General features: G+C 40.6%; 1 protein-coding gene across 2 annotated transcripts in view; it reads right to left on the reverse strand.

Moving 5' to 3' along the window:
- Positions 1 to 15065, reverse strand: part of LOC139918121 (TOX high mobility group box family member 2-like) — a 73618-nt gene extending 58553 nt beyond the window's left edge. For both annotated transcript variants that reach the window (XM_071907401.2, XM_071907400.2), the window contains exon 1: positions 14541 to 15065. In XM_071907401.2, coding sequence (XP_071763502.1) covers positions 14541 to 14645 — 105 coding nt within the window. In that variant the 5' untranslated portion in view covers positions 14646 to 15065. The remainder of the gene's footprint in view (positions 1 to 14540) is intronic.
- Between the last annotated feature and the right edge of the window lie 8719 nt (positions 15066 to 23784).

Below are 23784 nucleotides of genomic sequence, written 5' to 3' on the forward strand. Positions count from 1 at the left end.
TCTTTCATCAAGGGTAAATATGTATATGGGTTTGCATACAGGTATATATGTAAGTATCTATGTATTTATAATCAAATGTAATACATACCCACACACACATTCACACTATCAAACCCCCTTTTTTAAATTAATTTTACTGTATTTTCATTTTACTGTATTTTCCTGGTAACACTTTACAATAAGGGTACATTAATTAAGGGTTAGTTAATGCTTAATAAGCATTAACTAACCCTTAATTAACAGTTAACTAATGTGTCTGGTAATAATTTACTAATGGTGTTCATGTTAACTAAGGTATTAATTTATGCATTATTTAATAGTCATCTTTATAAACTATTAAATAATGTATAAATTAATACCTTAGTTAACATGAACACCATTTGTAAATTACACATTAGTTAACTGTTACTTAAGGGTTAGTTAATTCTTATTAAGCATTAACTAACCCTTAACAGTGTACCCTTATTGTAAAGTGTTACCATTTTCCTTGTTATGCCATTTTCTTTCTTCTTTTTGATTTGCTTTTTCAGTTTCTTTTCTGTTTTCTATTATTTGTGTATGTGCAATTAAGCTGATTTTACAGGTCTGTTTCACTTCAAAGTTTAAAAATAAATAAATAAATAAATATATATATATAAAGTCCTTACACAGCTTCTTTGAACATTATAAACTCATGTTTATCTGTGACATACAGTGAGGCCTTATGTCAAAAGCCTACTCAGCCGATATGAGAGTGAAAATATGTCTTCAGTTCAATAACTCAAAACATAAGCAGAGCCAGGAAGGTGGAGGGAGGAGGGGGAAGGGGAGGGGGGTTGGGAGGCTTTGTTTCAACAGGGGGCACCATGCTGCAATTGAAGGTTGAAGCTTTAATGCTCGCACTCTCTTGTTTGCTGCTCTCCTCTCAGCAAAACACTTGTGCAGTCATCTCACTCATATTCTTAACTCTGAAAAACGATCACTAAATTTAGCCATGGAGATCAGCGAGCTGTCAGTGCTGATTCAGCTGGACAGGTACAGTGAAAGTGTATTAATTTTCTCGTAAGAGAGGAAAGTGCTTTTCGACGTTTCAATACCCCCCACTTTGCTTGTATCCCCGTGCATTAATGTCCTTTTCAGAAGACTTTTTTTTTTTTTCTTTGGAGGAAAATCCCTGATTTTCCCCGGCCCCTACAGACAAATGCAGACAAGCCCATATATGTATGGCAGATGAAACAAACCAAGATGTGTACAGTTGTCTTATCAAACTGAGAAAGCCACAGTTTCTCAACTCTCACTCACTAATGTAATGAGTAAGTTTTCAGTCAGATGTCTAGTTTCAGTATACAGCCGTTTCAATTATCACACTCCCACAAGCAATTTCACTTCTAGCACTACGACTTAATAAACCTTTTCATTTCACAGTAAGACCTTATGAAGGTGCCTTATGGCCTCACAATTTACATTTTACTCACTATTTATCTCTAAAGAGGACTTAATAAGTTCCCTCTTAAGTACACAGAAGGTGAGCGTTACTATGGGGACGCAGAGTGTTCCACTGCGCTCTGCGGCTCTGAGGCCTGTTCCATTGTGGTGAGAGACAACAGCTGTCTTTACCTTTGGCAGGCAAACAGGCTCATTAAGGGCGGCCATGTTTGTTTTTGTGCCCGATACCTAGCCCTAAGCAAACACTGCCCTATCTCCACTCCACAGCCCTCGCAGTCTCAACATTTCCTTCCCTATTGTGGAGGGGGGCCCTGGCACGTTGAGCCGACCGTGCGTTTTCCCGCGAGCTCTGGCCAAGCTGCCAATGGCTCTCAAAGAATGCGTGGTTAATTGAGAAATTTAGTCGAGGTTCGAGCTGATGAAATGCTGAAATGCAGCTAGCGCATTGCAGAGATGCTATGAATGTTGTGTATGTGTTACATACGTAATGCATGCCATTATGCTGTCTGATATCACATCTTGTGGTATGTCACAACAAAGCCTTCTTTGTTTGTTGTGTCGTAGAAGTGATAAAGGCTTCATTATTTTGGAGCGTTCGTAGCTAACAGTAAAATCTGCAGTGAAAGGTTTCATTCGCATATTTTCTCCTCTCTCAGCGCTGTCTATGCCTTGACTGACAAGGCAGGTTTAAATTCATAACGCTTTGACAAAAATTCCATTTAAGAGGGAAAATGGCATTGAATGTCATTCCATTACTGCAAACTGCAAACATACGAACACTTTAACCCAGAAGGCATTCACATTAACTTATACAAAACAGCAGAAAGACTATTTTCTGGCTTTCCTATCATTTATGTATTGGAGTATTTTCAGCCAGAGTACTTGAAGAGTAGTCCTCCAAAATGTACTCACTTATTTGATTTCATCCCTTTTCACCATTTGTCAAGCCCAAAGTCACAATGCATTGTGAAATGAGTCCCTAATGTGGAGTAATGAGGCTGTCATGGCAAAGCAATCTCTGCTTGTTTGAGTTTGACTCATGTCGTAGATTCAATTAAATCAGCTGAAGTCAAGCTGGCCGCAGGCCAGATCGGTAATGGGTGACCTCATTCAAACAATGCTCTGACATATTGAAACAATAAGAGGAAGGGCCTTGAGCCAGTTGCAAAAGCAAACTCCACTCAAAGGCGATAAGGTAGAAAAATGACAGTGCAGTCACCGAAGTGTTTTTGAAAAATTCATGTAGTAATGTGTCTTCAGGGGTGCTTGTGTTTTTCTCCTCCTCTTGGTGCCAACATTGGTGCTTGTGTAACCCCTCATGCTATAGTGCTGTGTGTGGTGATCAGTCATTTTTGGTCAGGGTGAACATGCAATCACAGACTTAGTGGAGTATGATTTTTATGAAAAATACTCAAAAAATCAGCTAGGCTATGCGCAAATCATCTGATAAACAAAAGAAGAACGGCATCTTTAATATACCAAAGCACATAAACCCTGTGGAACGTTGCCTACAGTTTCCTATGTACATACTGACAACAAAATTCCTGGAACTGTTGTGATCAAAACACCTAACATATTTTAACACAGCTGGCCCATTTCTTCTTTTGGAGGTTTATTTGCCCACAGAAGTCTAAACTGATTTATTTGGATGTTGTAATGCCTGGAATCTAAATCATGACACAAACACTCCCAAGGCTATGTAAACAACCTCTGCAGTTCCAATCTACAACCATGCTTTCTGAGTAATAACTTCAACGCCAAGGGCAAAAGTACTTCTCACTTTAAGAAGCGTCTGCACTATCGTACAATTATCAGGGCAGGACACTCCTCAGTTTGAGTCCAAGGGAGTAGGTATCTTTAAGAAACTATCCTATATGCCTCTGTTGACAATACCAGTCAATAACAGTCTTTAAGGTACAGCGATCATTATTTTTAAACACTACAATTTTGAACAGATAGAAACGTTTCCTGTGCTTTGTAGAATAAACAGAAATGAGGTAATGAAATCAAAAGGGAACATCTTGCCTTACTCAGTCTTGTTTTTCTATTCACAGGGGCTATAGCAGTTACAGTAAACAGATAAAAGAGCAAAGTGGTGAAAAACACAAACACACACACACACTCTCCCTCACTCACACACACACAGTGACTGCACCTCATTAAGCGGCATTCCCTCTGGCCCTTATTCCATTAGAAATTAAAACTCGGGACAATTAGCGGCAGATTGGTCTCAGCTCAGTGCGCTATAGTCCTGCTCTCAAGGCACTGAGATGACTTAATTACAGGCTCATCTGAAAGCTGTACAATGGCACCGCGCTGGGGCACACAGCGAATACCTGGCAACCCGGAATCAGCAAGGGTCGGCAACAACAAGGTTCGACGGATGAAGAGAGGAAAAATAGCACTGTATACCGGCAAAAGCAACAGAATGTGTAAGCAAATTATGGCACAGGCAGAAGTGGTTTAAGAAACTGTTGGCTGTGAAATACAGAACCTACAGAACATTTTGGTGGCTCCAAATGGCAGTGAGAGGTAACTGTTTGAAAATGTTTAACTCAGCAATCATGTGATGTGACGTCAGTAAACTGCACACAGCACGCTCATGTGTCTTTATACCAAAGGATACCAAATGGGGAAGAGAGGCAAAAGGTCTAACGTTGGTGAGTCCAGTTTTCTCTGGACGGAGCGCTGCTCACTGCTGTTTAGGAGACAGTTTTGTATTTCATCCTCAAGTTTTGATGAGTTCATTCCTGTGGGAGGAGAAGTGACCATATCCAACAACAGAATTGAATTTGTTCAAATAGGCCAAATGTGCGTCATCTCAATTATTGGGGATGGGATACTCCTCTCTACTGCAGCCCCACTTTAATTTAGGCTGATAAGACGGGTGTATTTTTACAGAAAAATCTTGCCTAGTGCAGCTTCAAGTTAAACCTAAACGAAGTGTGGTAGCTTTGATTCCATGGACAAAGTAAGCAAAGAATTTTTGTCAAAATCCCGAAAGAACATGCATCAGTAACTTATTCTTTATTTGCTTCATAAGTCTGCCTATGACAAGGACACAAAGCACATTTTCCTGTAATCGAGCCAACTGTAGTTTATGTAACAACTGACCATTCTGCCCTTCAAGCTAGAGAGAGACAGAGGGAGCGATTTGATAGCTCCATGTACTTGCTCCGGTCACGTGACACCCTGTCCCATTATATTGTGATGTTGTCAGAGGGGGAGAGGAAATGAAATGCCTTGAAGCAATGTACAATGTGTGTGTGTGCATGTGTATGTGTGTGTGTTGGGGGGGGGGGGGGGGGCATACATGTGTGTGAGTGTGTTTGTGTGTATGGGCATGCATTCGTGTGTGTGTGCATTAACACCATAAAGAGAACATGTGTGTGGTCCCAGAGGTCTCCAGCATTTGTCTGAAATTCACTCAGTTCTAATTGGTCAACCTGGGAGTTCTTCTTCTTGTTCATCTCGGTCCCATCGTTGCACCTATTGGCCCAAAACAGCGGCTAGTCTCTGATACACACAGTTTCCACACAGTTTCACTACTGTGAGAAAAAAAGAATCCATCAGGTCAAAAATTATTAAACACAATTTTGTGTAGGCCTGGTACTGTGGAATTGTCAACTCAAAAGCTTAAAAACATCTAAATGTAAGTACAACAATAAATTTAAATTCAAACAGTGACTTTGCTAACATGCAAATCGACATTGATCCTCATAAATGAGTCTTAATGTAATTATCTTAAGACATGTTGACTACTGCAATATTAGCTGGAGTATTAGAGGAATATTTGGACATCTATACACTAAAATCCGAGCAAACCTGACTTTTTACAAGTTTCAACAATTGTCCCACATGCTTCCAACTAGTTGAGTTAATGTTTAAAGCCTGAAGGCTCCGAAACGCATTGGCCAATAAATTATAATGTTGCCATCCTGAACCTTTTTTCCTGTTTTTAGATATTAGGACTGAGCGTCCCTTTGGCAGTCAGCTGTATGTTTTTTTTAAATACATGTATTGGATGGTGGAAGCGCTACCACATCATAATAATGTTTAAAGCTTAAAGTTTATATTCAGCCTTGACACCTGTTGAGTCTCTTGTGTCTGTGGTGGCAGGTGATGCGCTTAATAACTGTACAATACAAGATTGTATGAAATCAAGAATATTAAGGGAACATAATTTTTCCTCTTGACATGTAGACAGCTTAATAGAAGTATTGTTATAATCAGAGTGAGGCCAATAATTACATAATTGTGTTTATGTAAACATAGTTGCTGTTTTACAGTATTGAATTTAGATATTGAGAAAAGAAAGCACTTGGTTTTTAACAATGGAAAAACTGAGGACAATGAGCGATGAAAGAAGCTGTTGTTTTTCGACAAGTCACAGTGTCAGTTGAGAATTTCCTTTGTGTGTGTGTCTGTGTTCGGGGGATGTTGCATGAATGGGCAGTCAGCATTTAGGGTTCAAAAGAAAACAGCAGCCTGAGCTCCTGGCTGCGTGAAAACCAAGGCTACGGTGCTCTGTATCAAGTGCCATTGTTTTGGTAATAGTAAACCTGGGGCACTTGCCAGAAGGCATTAGTCATTCATCTAACAAGTTCCACAAAGCAAACCACAAAGTGCTCCACTGTCGACTTCCTCTCATTGAATTTTGAGCACGAAAGCAAATTTGCAAGTATCTTACGGCAAGGTATAAACATTCTGATAACTAGGTACCTGAAAAATGGCTGCCATGTTTGTTTGTTTGTTTGTTTGTTTGTTTTTTCGAGGGCTCCTGACAGGAAGCCAGCTTGTGGGGAAGTGTGTGGTTTGGGAGAGAAGGAGGGAGGTGGCGAGTGAAAGGCGGATAGGAGGGGATTAGGGCGGAGTGCAATTTTTCAGCAGGCCAGGCATACGACATGATCTCTAATTACCCACAAAGCACTGTGTAACCCGAGCCACAGATTAGGCAGCATTATCTGGCTTAATAAAACATGACCATCTCTCGGTTTGCCCTACCGAGTTTCACTCCCTTTCCCTGTCCTGTCCTACCGCCACAAACATTTGTTTCTGCTGAGGACATTCCCAATGCCTTTGCTCCGAGGCCGAACTGCAGCAACAGGTACCAAAGCCCAACAAGGCACCTTCAGTCTCTGGAAAACTGAATTAAGATCGAGACGCTTCCCTGATAAAATGCCAAAGTCAAACTCCCCAACAATGGCCCTGCTTCCCATTATCAGGGCTCTTCATTGAATCATTGATTCAATCTCCAGCTGCACCAAAATAGCATGGCTATTATGTTTACCAAGGTTATATTTAGACTTTCTGACATTGCCACGTCTCTTGGTCCCTTTCTCTTTACATGGGCTTTTACAAGCACTGTGGGCTATGGTTGAAGAGGGCTAATTGGCTGCTAGCTTTTTCAGTTGATTTGGTGAGTTAAGGCCTGACAGAAGCAAGTCCTCCTCACTGCGGTGTATTTCCAGCCTCAAACATTCCTCTTTTACCAGCACTCTTTCATATCCCCTGGTCTGATCACATACTGGTTGCATATGCACGCACACACACACACACACACACGTTTGCCCTCATGCACAGGCCTGTACAGAGCAGCACATACACACTGAGGTGCAAGCAACACACACGCACTAGCATGCATGAACATGTGCATGCGCGCGCACACACACACATACACACACACTCACTTGCTTCGTTCACGTGGGTTGTGCCAGTAAGTGCTGCTCTAGGCTATGGTTTTTCACTACTGTCTACTGTGTTATTAACAATTCTATAAAAAGATCTGCTCAAGTTTCCCTTTCCTGTGTGTTTGCAGTGTTAACAACCCAACCAAGTTGCTATGGCGTTGTTGAAGCCTAGTTAGAGAGGGACGGCCCTCGATAGCATAACACCATTGACCATGTCATAATTTCCAAAATCCTACTTTTCTTTCCTCTGTTTATTTTTCTTAGCGACATCACTCAACAGCATGGCTCATGGCCAGCTTGAGACTAAATAGGTCGACAACACAAAGAGAGGGCCTCTCTCTCTCTCTTTCCCTCCCTTTCTGTATCCACAACTCTCCTCTAACCTCTCTCTCTGCCTCTCTCCCTCCCTTTTTCTTGATACCGCTCTCTAACTCTCCTCTGACCTCTCTCTGCCTCTTTTTCCCTCTCTCTAACTCTCCTCCAACCTTCCTCTCCCTGTCTCTCTCTATTGCTAGTCTTTTTTTTTCTCTCTTAGACTATTCCCATGCCTTACCCCATTAATATTACCATTGCAATAACTAAAAACGTGGTATTACCACTGCCATGTACTGTACACTCTGTCACAGTTCTCTCTTTGCCCATTGTAAATGATCATGGAGCTCATCATTAGCTCTCAAAGAGGAAGAATGAGCTGCAGTTTGATTACCTCGGTGGCTCCGTGGGCGCCTGCAGTCTCTGCTGACTGAATTGGACGCAGGCGATCATTGCCTTGCACAGGCAATTATATCTTCCTGCTAAATATGTCACACATAATAAACACATGCTCCTGACAGACAAGGGACGAGGCGAGACAGACACAGCTTGGGAAAGAGGAAAGAGAGCAAATTGAGGATCATATGGATTTATCAACCCTGTCCTCCCCAAGTGGAAAACTCTCTCAGTCCAGATCAATACATGTCAGCGAATTCATGAAACACACCAGTGCTCAAATTAGCAAACTCCAAGATGTGGTGATGAATGACATCCCCACATCTTTGAGTTTGCTTGAGTTTGTTTGACATATCTAATGAGATGAATCTACAAAGATGAGGCAACATTTGTCGCAGAATTTAATTGTCTTACTATTCAAATTTTCATAGATTTCACTCTTTCAATATTCAGATCATTGGACATCACATCCACAGTTGCCTGTGTTATTCTGGGTTTAGACCATTAATTGAACTTTCATATGAGTACCGTCCCTTCAGGCCACAGCGCAAACATGGCACTGACACCAGGCCGATAATATTTGTAAAGGATATTCAGTGAAAACAAGAGAGGGAAAGAGCCTTAAATCCCTGGCAAGGAGCTTGCCATGGCCCATGGTGTTTGCACAGGACATACCTCAGGAAGCTGAGACAACTGGGAATGTTTGTCCAGCTTCCAGCCTCTTCCATGCATACATACATACATACAGGGCCCAAAGAAGGAGCCCTGTGGCACTCCTTCCCCTGCTACACTTTCCCCTCCCTATTTGTCTGTGTTTGTTTACCATCAGCTCAGAAACATTGGCTGGCGTCTGAATGTAGGATGCTAGCCGATATTTACAATATACATGTGGTGTACAGCTTTCCCAGTCATCCTCTGAGGATTCACTTGTGTGCCTTTTGTTAAACAAAATAAAATTGGACTAACATGAGAGCCTCATTTTAAAATCCCTTGACTGAACGGGTCAGACCTCCAGTAATCTTGTTGTAATTTTTGTTTCAGTGCAACTGAGGTTAAAATACTAGCAAACGAACAACAAAATTACCCTCTATATTTAATGTTTATGACATTACAAATGTATGAAATCACGCTCAACTGATGAACTCTCATTAAACCTCAGCTTCATCAGATACAACATCCAAAGTCAGTTTTTTCCATAATTAGCATGCATGAGCCAATAAAAAAATCCTATATTTCATGGGATCCATTTCTGCTTTGTGAATCTGTCTGTCCCAGACATAGATTGATAGATAGATAGATAGATAGATAGATAGATAGATGGATAGATAGAAAGATAGACAGACAAATAAATAAAAGAAAACATATAAACAAATAAATACCTAATTTGATGGATGTACTGCATTACTCTCACATCAATTTTAACATGCCGCGCTATTGACTTCTGAGCGCTCACAACCATTAACAAACATAATCAACACTTAACGAAACACCCAGGGGCCCGTTCTGCAGCAGGTGCTGGCACAGTTTCCGTTTCTTTCTTCTTCTGCAGGTAGAATGAGAATGGCATCGCACTGCCCCATGGGAAGGCCCAGGCTGACTAATGCAAGCATACCAGAGTGGCTGACTGGTCTTAATTATGGCAGCAGACGCTGAGGGGGAAGCACTAGTACCCATCAACAAGCAAGAAGCTCAGACTGCCAGGCCCACTAATTAGCACATGGGATAACCCCCCCCCCCACACACACACACACACACACTATCACTCTTCGTCTCTTTCTAGCACACATTCAGCATATATCAAACATTGCATTTACAAGCCACACATTTACAGACATAAACATATTCCTAAGCATTATTCTTTTTTTATTATTAGCTCTTATCAGTATTCATGTCTGTTTTTATCAGTCAGAACCAATCTCAAAAATGAAAACCTTTTTTTAATCACAGAAAAACAGATGTAGGCACAGTGTGGCTGCTTGGGAAAAGGACTTTTTCACATTGAGTCACCTGGATGTAAAAAAAAAAAAAAAAAAGACAAGAAATCTCTGCCATATGCAGGCTCTGTGACACGGCCAATGTCAGAGCCAATTTCAGTTTTATTGAAATGATTTCAAATGGTCAGAATCCCTATTAAAAATCTCCTCTGTGTGTTTGGGGCAGGGCGAATATGATTTAGTGGCTGTTTTTGCTCTGCCCCTGCTCTCTGTGTGTCACTGGCCCTTACTGTGGTATGCATGGCCTTCCTCTGCACAGGGCTATGAAAGCAATTGTGATTGTGATTCCGTAGTCAGCAAAACGCTTGAATGGCCCCGAGTTAGCATGCACAGGCACACAGACACACACACACACACACACACCCAGAGACACTGACACACACACACACACACACATATAGACACACACAGACACACACATGCACTGTGCCCGTACTGGGCCACTGATTACTTCAACCCATTTGACTCTCGCTCATCCTTTGATTCTCTCTCTGTCTCTCTCTGTCTCTCTCTCTCTCTCTCTCTGTCTCTCTCTCTCTCTCTCTCTGTCTCTCTCTCGCTCTCTCTCTGTCACATACCACAGAGTTTGTCATTAGCTAATAGCGACAACACCGCTGGCCCTAGGACATGAACATATACAGCTTGCATTACAGGGCCTGCTTCATTTATCAGGCATGTAAGTGCTACTTACAAGATGTTATAAATAACTCTTGTACATTTAGTCAAAACTAGCTACAAAAAAACATCACGTCTGTTGCGCCTGTTTTCTTTCAGGTCAAACACAGACTAGGATGAGCAGTGAAACCTGCATGGAATCATGATGGAAATTCACTGAATATGTTAATACAAAGTAATCAAACCTTTGCTCAACATATACAAGGTGATCCAGTAATAAAAGACAAAAACCTATCCAATGAGATACGGCATTCAAATGGAGCAACAGCCATCTTATCTGTGGTAGAGGAGACCACCAAAGTAACAAAGCCAGCTCTTCAGTCATGCCCTATCTAAGCAGATATCAGTTGTTGGGAGGATATATGAGCTGGGTGGGGCCTGGGTGTACAAACACAGGGCCTACTCTGCGCTCTGTCCTATTGCCATGCTGTAGACAGCACCCCACCTCAGCACCAGCAGTCAGCAGTGTTTGATTAAGGTATTCAAATAAAGCAGCAGACACTGTGTACCCATTTCCCAGAGCAAACCAAAAGTGCTGGACAGACGAATGGCCATAGTATAATTACAGTTGTACATGTTGTACGTGACAAGAAGCTTTAGGAGCCTGTATACTGTCACTGCTGCCTACAGTACACAAAGTTCAAATTAGTGTACTTAGTGTAGGGTGCAGTATATAGGTACCATATAAGTACCATGCAGCATGTGAGGTAGAGCAGACAGCATTAAAACATGGCACAGTTTCATATTACCATCAGAGCACAAAGCTGTTAGTAATGGTATTATGTTATTTCTAGGCTGTGGGAGAGCACCAGAGTTAAAGAGTCAGAGAGAGACACTCACAGTGAAATAGAGAGAGTATTCAAAGTATTGAAGTAGACATCTTGAGGGTTATTTATAGGCCTTTGTGAATCATCTCAATCTACACTTAAGGCATCTTCTATGTTCACTTTATCCATCCCTTTCTTTCCATTCTTCAGCCTTTTCTGTTTTACAGTCCAGTAATGCTACAGGCTGGGTAAAAAACAATCTGCCCTCAAACTGATTCATTTAAATCTTATGTGGCTAGCAGAAAGATTTGGACATTATTTAGGAACAATCCATAACAAGTTTGTTACAGTAATATATTAAAATGAAATCTGGGAAAAGGTTCACATTTCCTCCTTTCAAGACGTTTTTGTCAATACCAGCAGCTGAAATGATTCACACAGCTGCTGATGATCATAGTGGTTGATATAGTCATTACCACCAGATTGAAAAAGGTGTGGAAGACTGAATCCATCAAAACTATCGGTGATCAAGGCATGCACATGTACTATTATGAATGATAAAAAGCTGCTACTCCATTTGAGCAGTGTGACAAAGGCTGAAAGCATGGCAGCAGCACACGTGCTCCCCTGAAGTCACATAAACTTGCTAATTACTCAAACAAGGCTTGTGACCGCACACAGCGTCGAGAGCAAGTCAGTGGCACACAGAAAGGTTTGCAAATAAACAGACTGTAAAACTGAAAATACAAGCACATGCTCATGTTTTCCAATTAAGCTTGTGTGTGACTCAGATTAACATTGTGAATTTCGGAGCGATAAAAGGAGAAATGTTTTCTCAGGCTGTAAATTGCTTTTTTTTTATAGGGATACTGGAGCAGCCAGAGAGCAGTAATGTCGCTAAGTTTCAATACGGTTGCCAGAATGCAACCGTCTTACCGAAAGCCTCTTTTTATGCAAATGAGGTTGACCCTTAGCCAATCTTATTATCCCAGCAGAATATACCAAACTTCAACCAGGAGCCAACATATCCACTCGTGAGACACTAACAAATTCAAATGAGCCACAAACCTAAATATTCACATGAATATGCAAAACAAGCTCATAAAAACATTTGACCTTAACACTATGATTAGCCTTTTGCCTCCACTCTGCTTAAGAAAGAGTCATGGGCAGAATATGAAATGGGCAGCCGGAGCTGTCAAAGATGATTAGCAGCAGGCAGATCTGATGCACAGATACCACCTACATAAGAAATCAGATGCCTCTCTAATGTCACAGCCAGTTTGACAAGCATTTGAAGAGAGGAACTTGACCTAGTGCACTGTGTTAACAGGACACCAAATGATCCCCGCTGGTCCCAGGCTCATTTGCAATGCTAGTGAAGGTAGTTAGTGTTACATGTGTGATGATAGCGAATTATACCTCCCCTTGTGGAAAGAAACCCCTATTCCCTCAAGCCAAGCAGCCCATGCCTAATTATGGGATTATTTCAATAATTCAAATGAATACTTGGAATTTTGAGGGACTCCACACTTTTATGTCTGTGACAACAGTGTGTTTGGTGTTCACTTTCTCCCCCTCGTGATCGCACTTTATATCATTTAACATCTACTTTCTTTGTTTCCAGGATTCAAGCAGTGTGTGATATCAGCATATTCTCAGGATTATCCGCATGGAGGATGATCCTAATTCGTTTGACCTACAAAAAAGATAGCCTACGTGGAGGAGACAGTTATATGAGCCCATTTGCGTGTCACAGGTGTAAAACCTGCCTCTCAGAATTACTTTGGATTATCAGTAAATGTTTTCTGTACACCTATTTCATCTTGTGATCTGATAGGGCTCGCTAAATGGACTGTGTCTTGATTGCTTTTTTTCCCCCTATTTCTTATTTGAACTAGCCTTGTGCTACCAAACCTATGGAAAGCTAATTATAGAATCCTTTTTGAGACCTCTATGAGAGAGATGAAAATCTTTTAAACGCCAATAGGTTGATTACTGGAATGTTCCTTTCAGTTACAGAAAATTTCCATTGCCCACACACTGTTAAGACAAACACCATCAAGTGTGTTTTGTATCATTCCCTCATTGTCATACATGATGCCATCTTTATCAGAGAAAGCAAACCACTTGCACTTCAGCAGAAGGCCAACGTCCAAAGCCTGATGATATTTGTATGCCTATATTCCTACCAAGGTAAGTGACAACATAACCTAATTCAGTGATTGCAGATGGTCGAAGTGCAGGTAAAAGTAGTGCAAAACAGTTAATTAACAGCTTTAAGGTGTTTAAAAATTACTATAATATTCCTATAGATACTAATATTGTGTTTGTGGTAGTCAATAGTGCGTTTGTAGTGATGTTATCTTACTTTGTGGTATTTTTTATCTCTATATGGTATCACTTATAGAGACTTCATTATCAATATCACTTTTGCTGTGGTATTTGTATAGCATTATTCTATTCGTTATAAAAGGATTACTTTATTTTTTCTTAAGGGTTCAAACATTAAGTCATATTTTAATATTCATGTGTTGTTTCAAATGGACAGGCCACCTGCGCACTTGCAACAGAGCCAGTGCGGGTCACAAACCAAAAGCCGCGCGGTGTCAAAACTGAGAGAAAAGAATGATACTTCTACCAGTCAGCCTCTGTGGTTTCTCGTTACAAAGTAATTAACAGTACATTACTGGCACACATCCATTTAATCATTGAACTCACAGTGGGACACCATGTTGGCTATAAGAAATCATTCAGAGGGAAGATAATGTTGGAGCGCTGAGCAGAGTGGGGCAGTATGGATTCCATACAGCCCCTGGTATTCCACATCGGGTGGGACACTCACTGCCAGCTTTGTGCAACCACAACTGCACAGTTTGAATGGGGAAATGACATAATAACCATGTTGGTTAGAGTAAGAAAAGTTGGGCTATACATTTTTCAGGAACAAAATATAGGATGATTACAGGTTTCAGTCTAAACTCTTTAGTAATACCAATTGTGTGTCCCGTCCCGAACTAAATTAAAAACGGCCCATCCAAGTTCAGGTCACCGTATTGGTTGACACTTGACATGGTATTTTTTTTTTTTAAGAGCCCGTGTAGCTTGTGTTTCTGGAGCAAGTGCGCGCCTGTGGATAAAATGCATCCAAACCATGCGTTTGCATTGCGTAAATGTTGTATGCTGTTGAACAAGAATCGTAGGCAGGTGAGACAATGAGCCTCGGCTTTATATGCAGCAGCAAAATGCACTCGGGCAACAGAGTGTAGGTTACTATTTACCTTGTTCGAGTGGTAATAGTCCAACGAGCTCAGACAACTTGGATCAGTCGGTAGGGAGCATGAACCCACACTTGCCGGGGGCGCAGGATAAAATCTCACGTCCATCTCAGGGTGTGCGAGACTGAAGGCATGAAATCAGTTTCAGTGTCTTTGACTCACTATTGTCTAAGCAAACAAAAAGCAAAAGAAGGAGAGAAAGAAAAAGAAGTGGGTTGAGTTTCTCGGTACACTCTTCCCTCACATCCGTTCGCGGCCGAACTTCGGCACCAACTCTGGTGATGCGCAGTCCTCCTCGCAGCCCGCACCAGGATGCGAAACACTCACTCACTCACTCAAAACGGAGAGTAAAAATTACATGCATATGCACGTGTTGGCAAAACTATCCCGTTGTTCCAGAACAAATAAAGGCAAACCTCCAACTTAGATCCTTTCTTAGTGCGTCTTTTTTAAAAGGCTCAACACGAGCCCATAAATTTGCAGCCTCTATTTTTCCACTGCTCTCAGGACTCCATAGGCTTTGTTATGGAGGTGCATATTCTTGCATTGGTTCCAGGACAGAAGTGGTTGGACTGTTCTTCCCTATGCCATGCGACCTCTGCCGATAATAAACGGGAAAGAGGAACGGAGGGAGAAGGGGGAGGGGAGATTGGTGGCTGCCTTGGCAACCGCTCTCCTTTCTGCAACTGCGCGATTCTGATTAGCTGGAAATGTAGTAGTGTGCACGGCTGTGCATTATAAAGCGCACACTGCTTCCATCAGCGCCTCAAAAAGGTTCCATTTGGGTTATTGTGCCAAGGCGAATGGGAGGAGGCTGGACAGACTCTCTCAGTAGTTAGACCATGTTTTTATGTCTTCTTTATTTACATGCCTATAACCTGAACCTGTTGTGTTTAATGCCGACAGCATTTGATTATGCAAAGCCCATCCCAATCCATAGCCTAAAGCAGTGAGCAAAATGCACTTGGATAGGCCTCTGTGTATAGTGCTCCTATTACTGTAATGCCTATGAATAGGGTAATGGGAAACAACTCTGAGATATTTTACTCACAAAGTGCAATGGTTTTTGTTAGGTTAATAATGTTTTATGGATTTTAATGTTCTCAATTAGTTTGTTTATTTCAGTCATCATAAAGTTGTTTTTGAGATTTAGTATTAGAATTATCTTAAAAGAAGCTTAACAATACATGAAACATATACATTAGAGCAGAAATACTGCATAGTAAGGGATTGCCTTCAATACAATCACATAACAATGCAGTGCAATACACTTATTGCAGTGAGCACTTTCAAAAGTGTGAGAAATACAGTACGCCCAGGGTGGAATATGTACAAGGGGGCTTAATCTTCTATTGCCACACAGTTGCAAATATGTGTAGAGAGAAGCCGGGGCTGTGAGAGCTGCCTTTGACAGCTCACTGAATGTGATGGATAGCGCTCCCTTGCCCTGTGATGTGCATGCACATTTGATGTTGAAATGGCCTATCCATGGGACCATTGTCTTTCAATCATGTCAAGGCAAAGTACAGAACAGAACACATTTTCTGCAGCCTGGCGTTATTACTATACCACAGTTTACAGCACAATCCATACACTCAGGCTGCACAGAAATGTTTTTTATTCTCATAATGCTACACTATTTCAGGAACCTAATTTTATCTATTTCTAGGATACTTTGGCATTAAAAAAAAATACTGTGATTTCCTCCATTCAGTCACACTGTATCACTCCTCAAAATTGTTGCAGATAGGTTTTCATTAAGGAAACCTGGATGTGAATATAGGAACACGTAAGACTGAAAGGGGTACAATTGCTTTTACACAAGCTATGACAGCAGCATCTGCCCACTGCTGCAGCTCTTAGGTGCCCAACTTTCACAGTTTGAATGGGCTTGTCGTAATATCAGCAGGCCTATTACATTTGGAGGTTACCTCTTTATATTATAATGTGGGTCTTCCCGGTAGGCATGTCCTGCCACTCTCCCCATGCAGCCCCGGCACACACAGGGTTAACCACATGGCTCGGTGCCATGGCTTCATGGGAATGGAATGTGGAGTGCTGTGTGTGCAGGGCTCCTTTCCCAGCATCCCTCACTGCCCAGGCGCATGCTAATGATCAGTATTATTGAAGCACAATTGATGGGCTAGCAACCAAACAAGAGAAACTAATTACTACTAAGGCTTTATTGTCCTTTAATTACTGAAGCTCTATGGCAATTAGTGCTACACAAAGACACTACCCTACTTTAATCCTAAATAAAATGTGATGTAGATGAAAAAATTTGGAAGATGAAAGATAGATAACATAATTTGGCTTTCGGTTCGTTCTGCTGCTGCGGAAAAAGACAGAAATGATGGTTGATTTGAGTAAAGTGTAGGAGGGCGAAAGAGTTGCTTAGTGTTGAACCAATTTAAACTGAAAATCAACCCAAAACAGAATCCACACACGATATTTCTATGACCTTGGACAGCTAAACCAGAACCTGTTAACGCCAAAGCTAGAAAGCAGTGAACCAAGGCTGTAGTGTGTGATGTCATCAAAACATGATTTCTAAAGCTGCTTTAATGACAGTGAACGGTGACTTTGTGGAGTCATGCACTGACTGTTTTTAGGTTTTACACCCACAAGGTTTATTTCATACTTCAGTGCTAACTGTTCAGAACTAGTATGGCCAGGGAACGTGACAACTAGCATCCACATTGGTTGTGCAAATTGCTTTGAAAATTACTATTTATTTCCCATTGACAAATACTAAATATGTTCTCATGAATAATTGCCTGCATTAACTTTAGCAGAACAGTCATTTTTAAATAAATTAAGTCATGAACTAAGTTCACTGTAAATTGTTCATTGAAAATATTTTTTTCCTATGGAAATGGAATGCCTGTCATGTATAATCAAATGTATTCTGTATTATCATTTTATACAATTTTTGTAAAATTTCCCTATGGAACAGTCAAGCCTTTCTCACTGAGTGTTGAACATAAACACCAGGGGGTCACATGATTAGTTTCCCTCTTAAACAGCTTTGCGTGTAAGTTCAAATTTATTCTAGTTTTGGAATTAGCATAACCTAGTTTTAACATTGCTACTCCTGATTTATGCACCACTAAAATAAAAAGTTTCAGTACACAAAATAGTTACCACATAGTATGAAGTAACACCTGTTTATGCGAGCCATGGGAAGGCATTCATAAACAATAAAGTCACAAATTTTCACTCACATAAATGAAGCAATTTTATGCCATTTTCCAAATCTATATTTGCTAATCCATATTTTCAACTGCAAACACAATGCTAAGTGGCTCATATTGGTTTGCATCTTAAAAGCTTGGCTATCACAATGAGAAATACTTTGAATCTGCCCTAACTACTCGTGATAAAACCAAATTTAATTACTAATACCTCTGGTAAAGACCCAAACTCAAAACATACAGCTGGTGTAACCCAGTCCAGTTCTAGAGAGTGTCAATTGGTGAGATCACTGTCAGTTTTATTTTGGTTTCTATTTAACCTTAATTTAACCAGGCAAGTCAGTGAAGAATAAATCCAAATTTACAAAGATGGCCTGGCAGAAACCATGATAAAAACAGTAATTTTGAAAGAGACAGTAAAGTAGCAGAAGCTTGGCTGGACAAACACACATGAGGACTAAGAGACAGCAAACAGCACAACAGTTTGGCTCCTTTTTTTCAACTATGGGACGGATTTGTTCCTGTACACAGATCCAGATTCAACTCAGTGTTGATGAACTACACTACATGTAATTAAGCTAGTATACATTTTGCAGAAGCTTGGTGGTTGTTCAACTAAGTTCAAATTTGGATAGTGGTTTTAATAGTTTATTACTTTTTTGTCCTTTTGAGTTAACTATACTGCACCTACCAACTATTTTTGGCTATAAAAGAAGGGAATTTGCTTTTTGTCATCCATTTTTTAATTATTGTTATTATTTTTTTTGGCCTGGGAGGAAGTTGTCTGAGTGAAAATGTAGGAGTGATGGACATGACATACAAAAGAAAAGTAACATTCCTCGTACTTCTTCCTGCGATGAAGCCAGATAGGGTTATTTGGTTTGCAATTACGTCTAGGTCTCTGGTTTCTGGCTGCCAGCTGTTGGAGTGTGGGCATTATAAACACAGTGAACATTCACACTTCATTTCAAACAAAATACAGTTTTTGCTAACATCCTTATCAGTGGTATTTTTGCAGACATACAGTATGATTTTGTGATTATATGACATTGCAGATGTAGATATGATCATTTTTACAAGGTGGTTTGCACTACTTTTTAAAGTAAGTTTAGCTAACGGAACTGTATTTCTCTTGAGGTTAGCTTTGCTGTAGTTCAGCTTCTGATATAACTAGTAGCTTGTAAAACTATACTTTCAAAGTAGCTGATTAAAGTAGCTGATTACACGATCCTAGATCATGAATGATATGTATCAGGTTTTGACGTGTATTTTTTAAAAAGTTCAAGGCAGTGAGCACAGTCATTATATTATCTTAATATGACATGGTGACTGTAGATGTATTTGCATTCAATCATATCAATAATAAAGATGACTTTTTAATGGAGAGTCCCTCATTTTCCATGGTCTGTAGATCATATGAATCAAACAAAAATAATAGTCGCTTTGTTCTTGCTTGCCTTTTCGCTCATAAATGCTCTGACATTCTGTCAAATTAGTTTTTCTGCATGATGTACATGACACACCTATAGCAGCTGTGCTGTACGAGGCATGATGTACTCATGCCATCTAGCTTCCAGCTTAATTTGTTCTTTTCATGCAAACTACATGCCTATAGGCAGCTATGGAAAGGGATATGTAAATGATACCCATATGCTGAACTCTCTCTCTCTCTCTCTCTCTCTCTCTCTCTCTCTCTCTCTCTCAACACATTACAAAAACACATAACCTTTCCTCCCATTTAAAATAAGAATGATGAGTTACACAATCCTTAGTGCATACAGTATAACGTTGTATAATACAATTTTAGAAATAGACACGCACATTTGATCAATTTTTTGTTTAACAAGTCTATAGCATACACAAGGTCAGCAGGTTTTATGATTTCATTCCTCATACAGCAGTTAGCTGGCGATAGCAGCATGCTGCCTTGGTTGTATGTCTCTTCCAGGTATATTTGAGCTATGCATTTTCAAAACATAACAACCCACTGAGTTCTATATAATACTATAATCTATAATCTGTAATCATTGAGTTCTATATAATACTAATCACACACTACCTGTCTGTTGAAAAAACAATAATGATAATAACTCTGCAGGGCATTTGAAGATAAATTCTTCTGAGGGCCATGTGAAGGCAAAGTTATTCAAAGTCAAAGGTTATTCATGAATTTAGAATAACGTGAAAAAAAATTAAAATAAGTCAGTGATGTCAATAGGCCTCCTTGAATAGAGTCAAGGAATAAGCATGAAAAATAAGATTTGCCGCTTTACAGCCCACTGCTGGTGCAACGAGTTGAAATAAAAATCAGTTTGGGATGTAAAGGGCAGATGGAAGCACCTTAGGATTTCCAAAAACACAGACTCTGAATCTCCCAATTACCTGAGGGGATCTTAGGAGCGGTAGTCTGGGCCGGCCAGCTGACCCTTGACCCCTGTGCCAGGTCATGGCGACCCTGCTTATTTCGAGAGGGCATGGGAAGCAGTTATGTGGCTCGAGTGTGTCAACACTCTGGTCTAAGAGGACAAACAGTGGTTGAGATAATGTTTCTGGGATCGCGCATTCACTTGAAGACCGAGAGCAATCGTCTGCGTTTCCCCTGCGATCCCGAATGTCATGCATGTTAAGTGTGTTAGTGTACAGTATGAACCATATAGGCCAATCTTCTTTTGCTCTTTCTGGATTCCTATTGGAACAGATGTAATGGTCCTATAATGTCCTCAATGCAGCTCTACAGACAAGGAGGTCATGGCCTAGTTTCCCCAGAGGTCAGCAGCAGCTCCCATACTCCACTGCAGGACATGCTGGTGTAGGACTTTAAGCCTCTGACATCTAACCACTAAGAGATTACGTCCATGTGTGGCGTTTCTTGATTTATTCCATACATGCAAAATGCCGACTCCCGACAGAAGTCAGATATGCCGGTGAATTTTGACCTAACATCCAATGAAAATGCCGGGATGTTGTTTGGGTGACATCATGTCCTCATTGTGTCATCCACCTTGCAAATCACCCTCAAGCATAATTAAGGGAAATCACCAAAGGGCTTGCATGCATTGACTCTTGATTTGGTAAAAGAGAAGTGTATACGTTTCCCCTCTGCGTGAAGGGCTTGAGGAAGACAGAGAAGCACAGTGAAAAAGAGAGCAGACTTGTCAGTCTGACCACGTTTCATTTAGCACTTCATTTCAAGGAAATTCAAGAGACTCCTTTAATTGCCTATAGCATTTCAGCTCTCATTTGGGGAAGAATGTATTGCAGTCTGCAGGAGCTTAGCTCAATGTTTTCATATCATCAAAAAGGCCAACATTTGCACATGGTGATAATGTCAAGTGAGCTAAAGTTTCATTTTTTGAACACTGTTTGTATAAAAACCTGGGAAAGAGTGTTGTTTTGATTGCCTGTGTTTGGACAATGCATGATCAAAAGCAAGTGAGTGACATTTGCTTTTGATCTTTTGCATTTTGGACATGATTTATCGAAGGCATATCACTCAGTGCATGTTTTGTGCACATGTAGGAAAACAGGCTCTATTCTTATTTCTACTAGACAAAGTGCACGGCATCATTTGCTAGTGAAAATTGTTTGTCATTCAAGCAGAGGAATTGTGGCTCATTCCTATATAAAGAAATCTGAGCATCCAATCATGGCCCTTTTCAGATGAGCAATTAGGAGTCTTTTTGAGAGTAGCTCAAATTATAGATGTTTTTACCCAGTGAAAAAAACACCACAAGTCTAATTTGAATTCAGGCATCATTTTATGTGACCTAACTGTAATAGCGTTAGTAGGTCAGACGTTTTCTTATATTATTATTTATTACAGCCGTTTTATTTTTGTATCATTCTTTTTCATTAGCTGTATGCCTTCACAGCCTTGCAGTAAACTGATGCTAAAATCCTCTATTTGTGCTGATCTTTAGATATAATACTAGCATCATTTTCTCTAAAAAAAAAAACATCCATTTTCACTGTCTTCTAAATTCAAGACATGATCTACAGTCCGGATCCAGATCCTATGCAATCTCTATCATGCATGGTGGTGAAACGATGCTTTTGCTTCTCATGTTCCATCCACTGATTAAATGAAGCATGCTTGATCTTTATCCGGGCTGAAGTATGATGCCTCCACTGGCCTCTATCCAGGTCCTGTAGGCTATAAAATAAAGAGAAAAACAGGGGAAATTTATTAGGGACATTCAAATGGTTTGGATGGCCTCAAACCTTGGGATGCAGAGGTGTGTTTAATCCAAATATGCTGGGTGTTAATCAGAGGGAATGAATGTGAAGCCTGTGTTGTTATTTCCATGGACCTGGTTCCATGTTGTATGACTTGCTCCCCTCCTTATGTCCTTACATGCTAAGTGAATATAGTTTGGTGTACAAGTCAACCAGTCCAGACGGCAGGTAGTGAACCAACTAACAGTATTTACACTTTAGTCCGTCGCTTGTTTGATCTGCAAGACGAGAGCGAAGAGAGCAGACTTTTTTTCCAACCCATTGATTTCTGGATCAAAGTTAAATATAAAGGAATTTGCGCAAGGTCAAGAGTCTTGATTCAGAAATGCATGATTTTTTAAAAAACAATTCATGGAAGGTGTACTTTCAACCTCAATGCTATTCTGAAGGACAACCAGTTGGATTAAGGTTTTCAGATGCCAAAGCTCATGAAAGAAGTCAGTTAACCCTGAAAAGATACCGGTATTTACTGAAGGTTGAATAAACGAAACTGAAACGAAACTTTGCTGCAAAAGTCACTTGAATGCAGAGTGAATTTAGTATTTGACAGTCAAACAAATTCAGTGCCGTGTTCCTGAGGCACATTCCCGTTCTGCCTCTGCTGTTAAAATATCAAAGGGGGGTAAAGGGGGGGTTCACAGTGGCTATATAATGGACATTAACATTATAATCTGACTCCCCAAGTGTATTTGTGTGGTGAGAAGTGATACTGATTATGAGATAGGTCGATAAAGTATTCAATGGTCAAATTTAAATATAAGGCTAGGGCTAACTGCTCGTTCTCATGCTGGTAGTGTGAGGGACAAATTATGGCAATTTTCCACTAAGCAAGCATCAATGTCACTATAAAACGATTCAAACAATCCAAGGTTTTGCTGCTCTCAGTAGAAACCCCCATAGGAGAAGTGCATACTGTACAGCACACTAATCTATGTTTTCTGATGCATGTTTGATGGAGAGCCAAACTAGACTCGATACTCGCGCTCGGTGTTGATTTCTCGTGAATCTCCACCTTCCCCTCATTCTTCCTGGCATTAAACAACTGGGAGATTTTAAAGAGATGGTTATGCAATTTTTTTTTGCCCATTGCAGGGAAGGTAGCATGAGGCCTGAGTGCCTTATATAAGCTCACTTAATGCTGACAGTGTTTGCCTCTCTATTTGTAGACATTGATATCAGTCCGGAAGGAGTGGCATCATCGCAACAATGGAAAGCGGGATGGTGAAAATAGTTTCTCATTGGATCCCTTGAGAGATTGGAGATTAGAGCTGTATTGACACCACCTTGCAACAGGATGAGGATTTTTCTCTCGGAGTTGAGCCAAAGTAGATATATGGTTCTCTGTGTTGGACATGACTGCCAGTAAAACAAATGCATGAATAAAATATGGCAATGGGACATGTTCAACACTCTGTGGGAACAACAATATCCTTTTAAGAGTAATTTGACTTAGGCCGTTTCTCCTCGCCAGCCTGCCGCTTATCTCTTTCTTTCTTTCTTTCTTTCTTGCTTTCTTGCTTTCTTGCTTTCTTTCTTTCTCTATGTCCTCTATATCCTTTTTATATACGCAAGTGTCACACTCACTCACAGACCCAAGCACGCACGCGCACACACACACACACACACACACACACACTCACACACACGCGCACACAAAGACATACATTTTCAAGGGTGAGAGAATGTTACATTGCCATTACCACTGAACACAGAGGCTTGGGGGAGAGAGAAGAAAGAGGGAGGGAGGGGGAGGGGGTAAAATCCATCAGATTTGATAGCATGGTGATGTAGATAATGTTTTCTCTCTCAGCCCGGCT

This window comes from Centroberyx gerrardi, chromosome 14 (genome assembly GCF_048128805.1).
Source record: "Centroberyx gerrardi isolate f3 chromosome 14, fCenGer3.hap1.cur.20231027, whole genome shotgun sequence".
Classification (NCBI taxonomy): Eukaryota; Metazoa; Chordata; class Actinopteri; order Beryciformes; family Berycidae; genus Centroberyx; species Centroberyx gerrardi.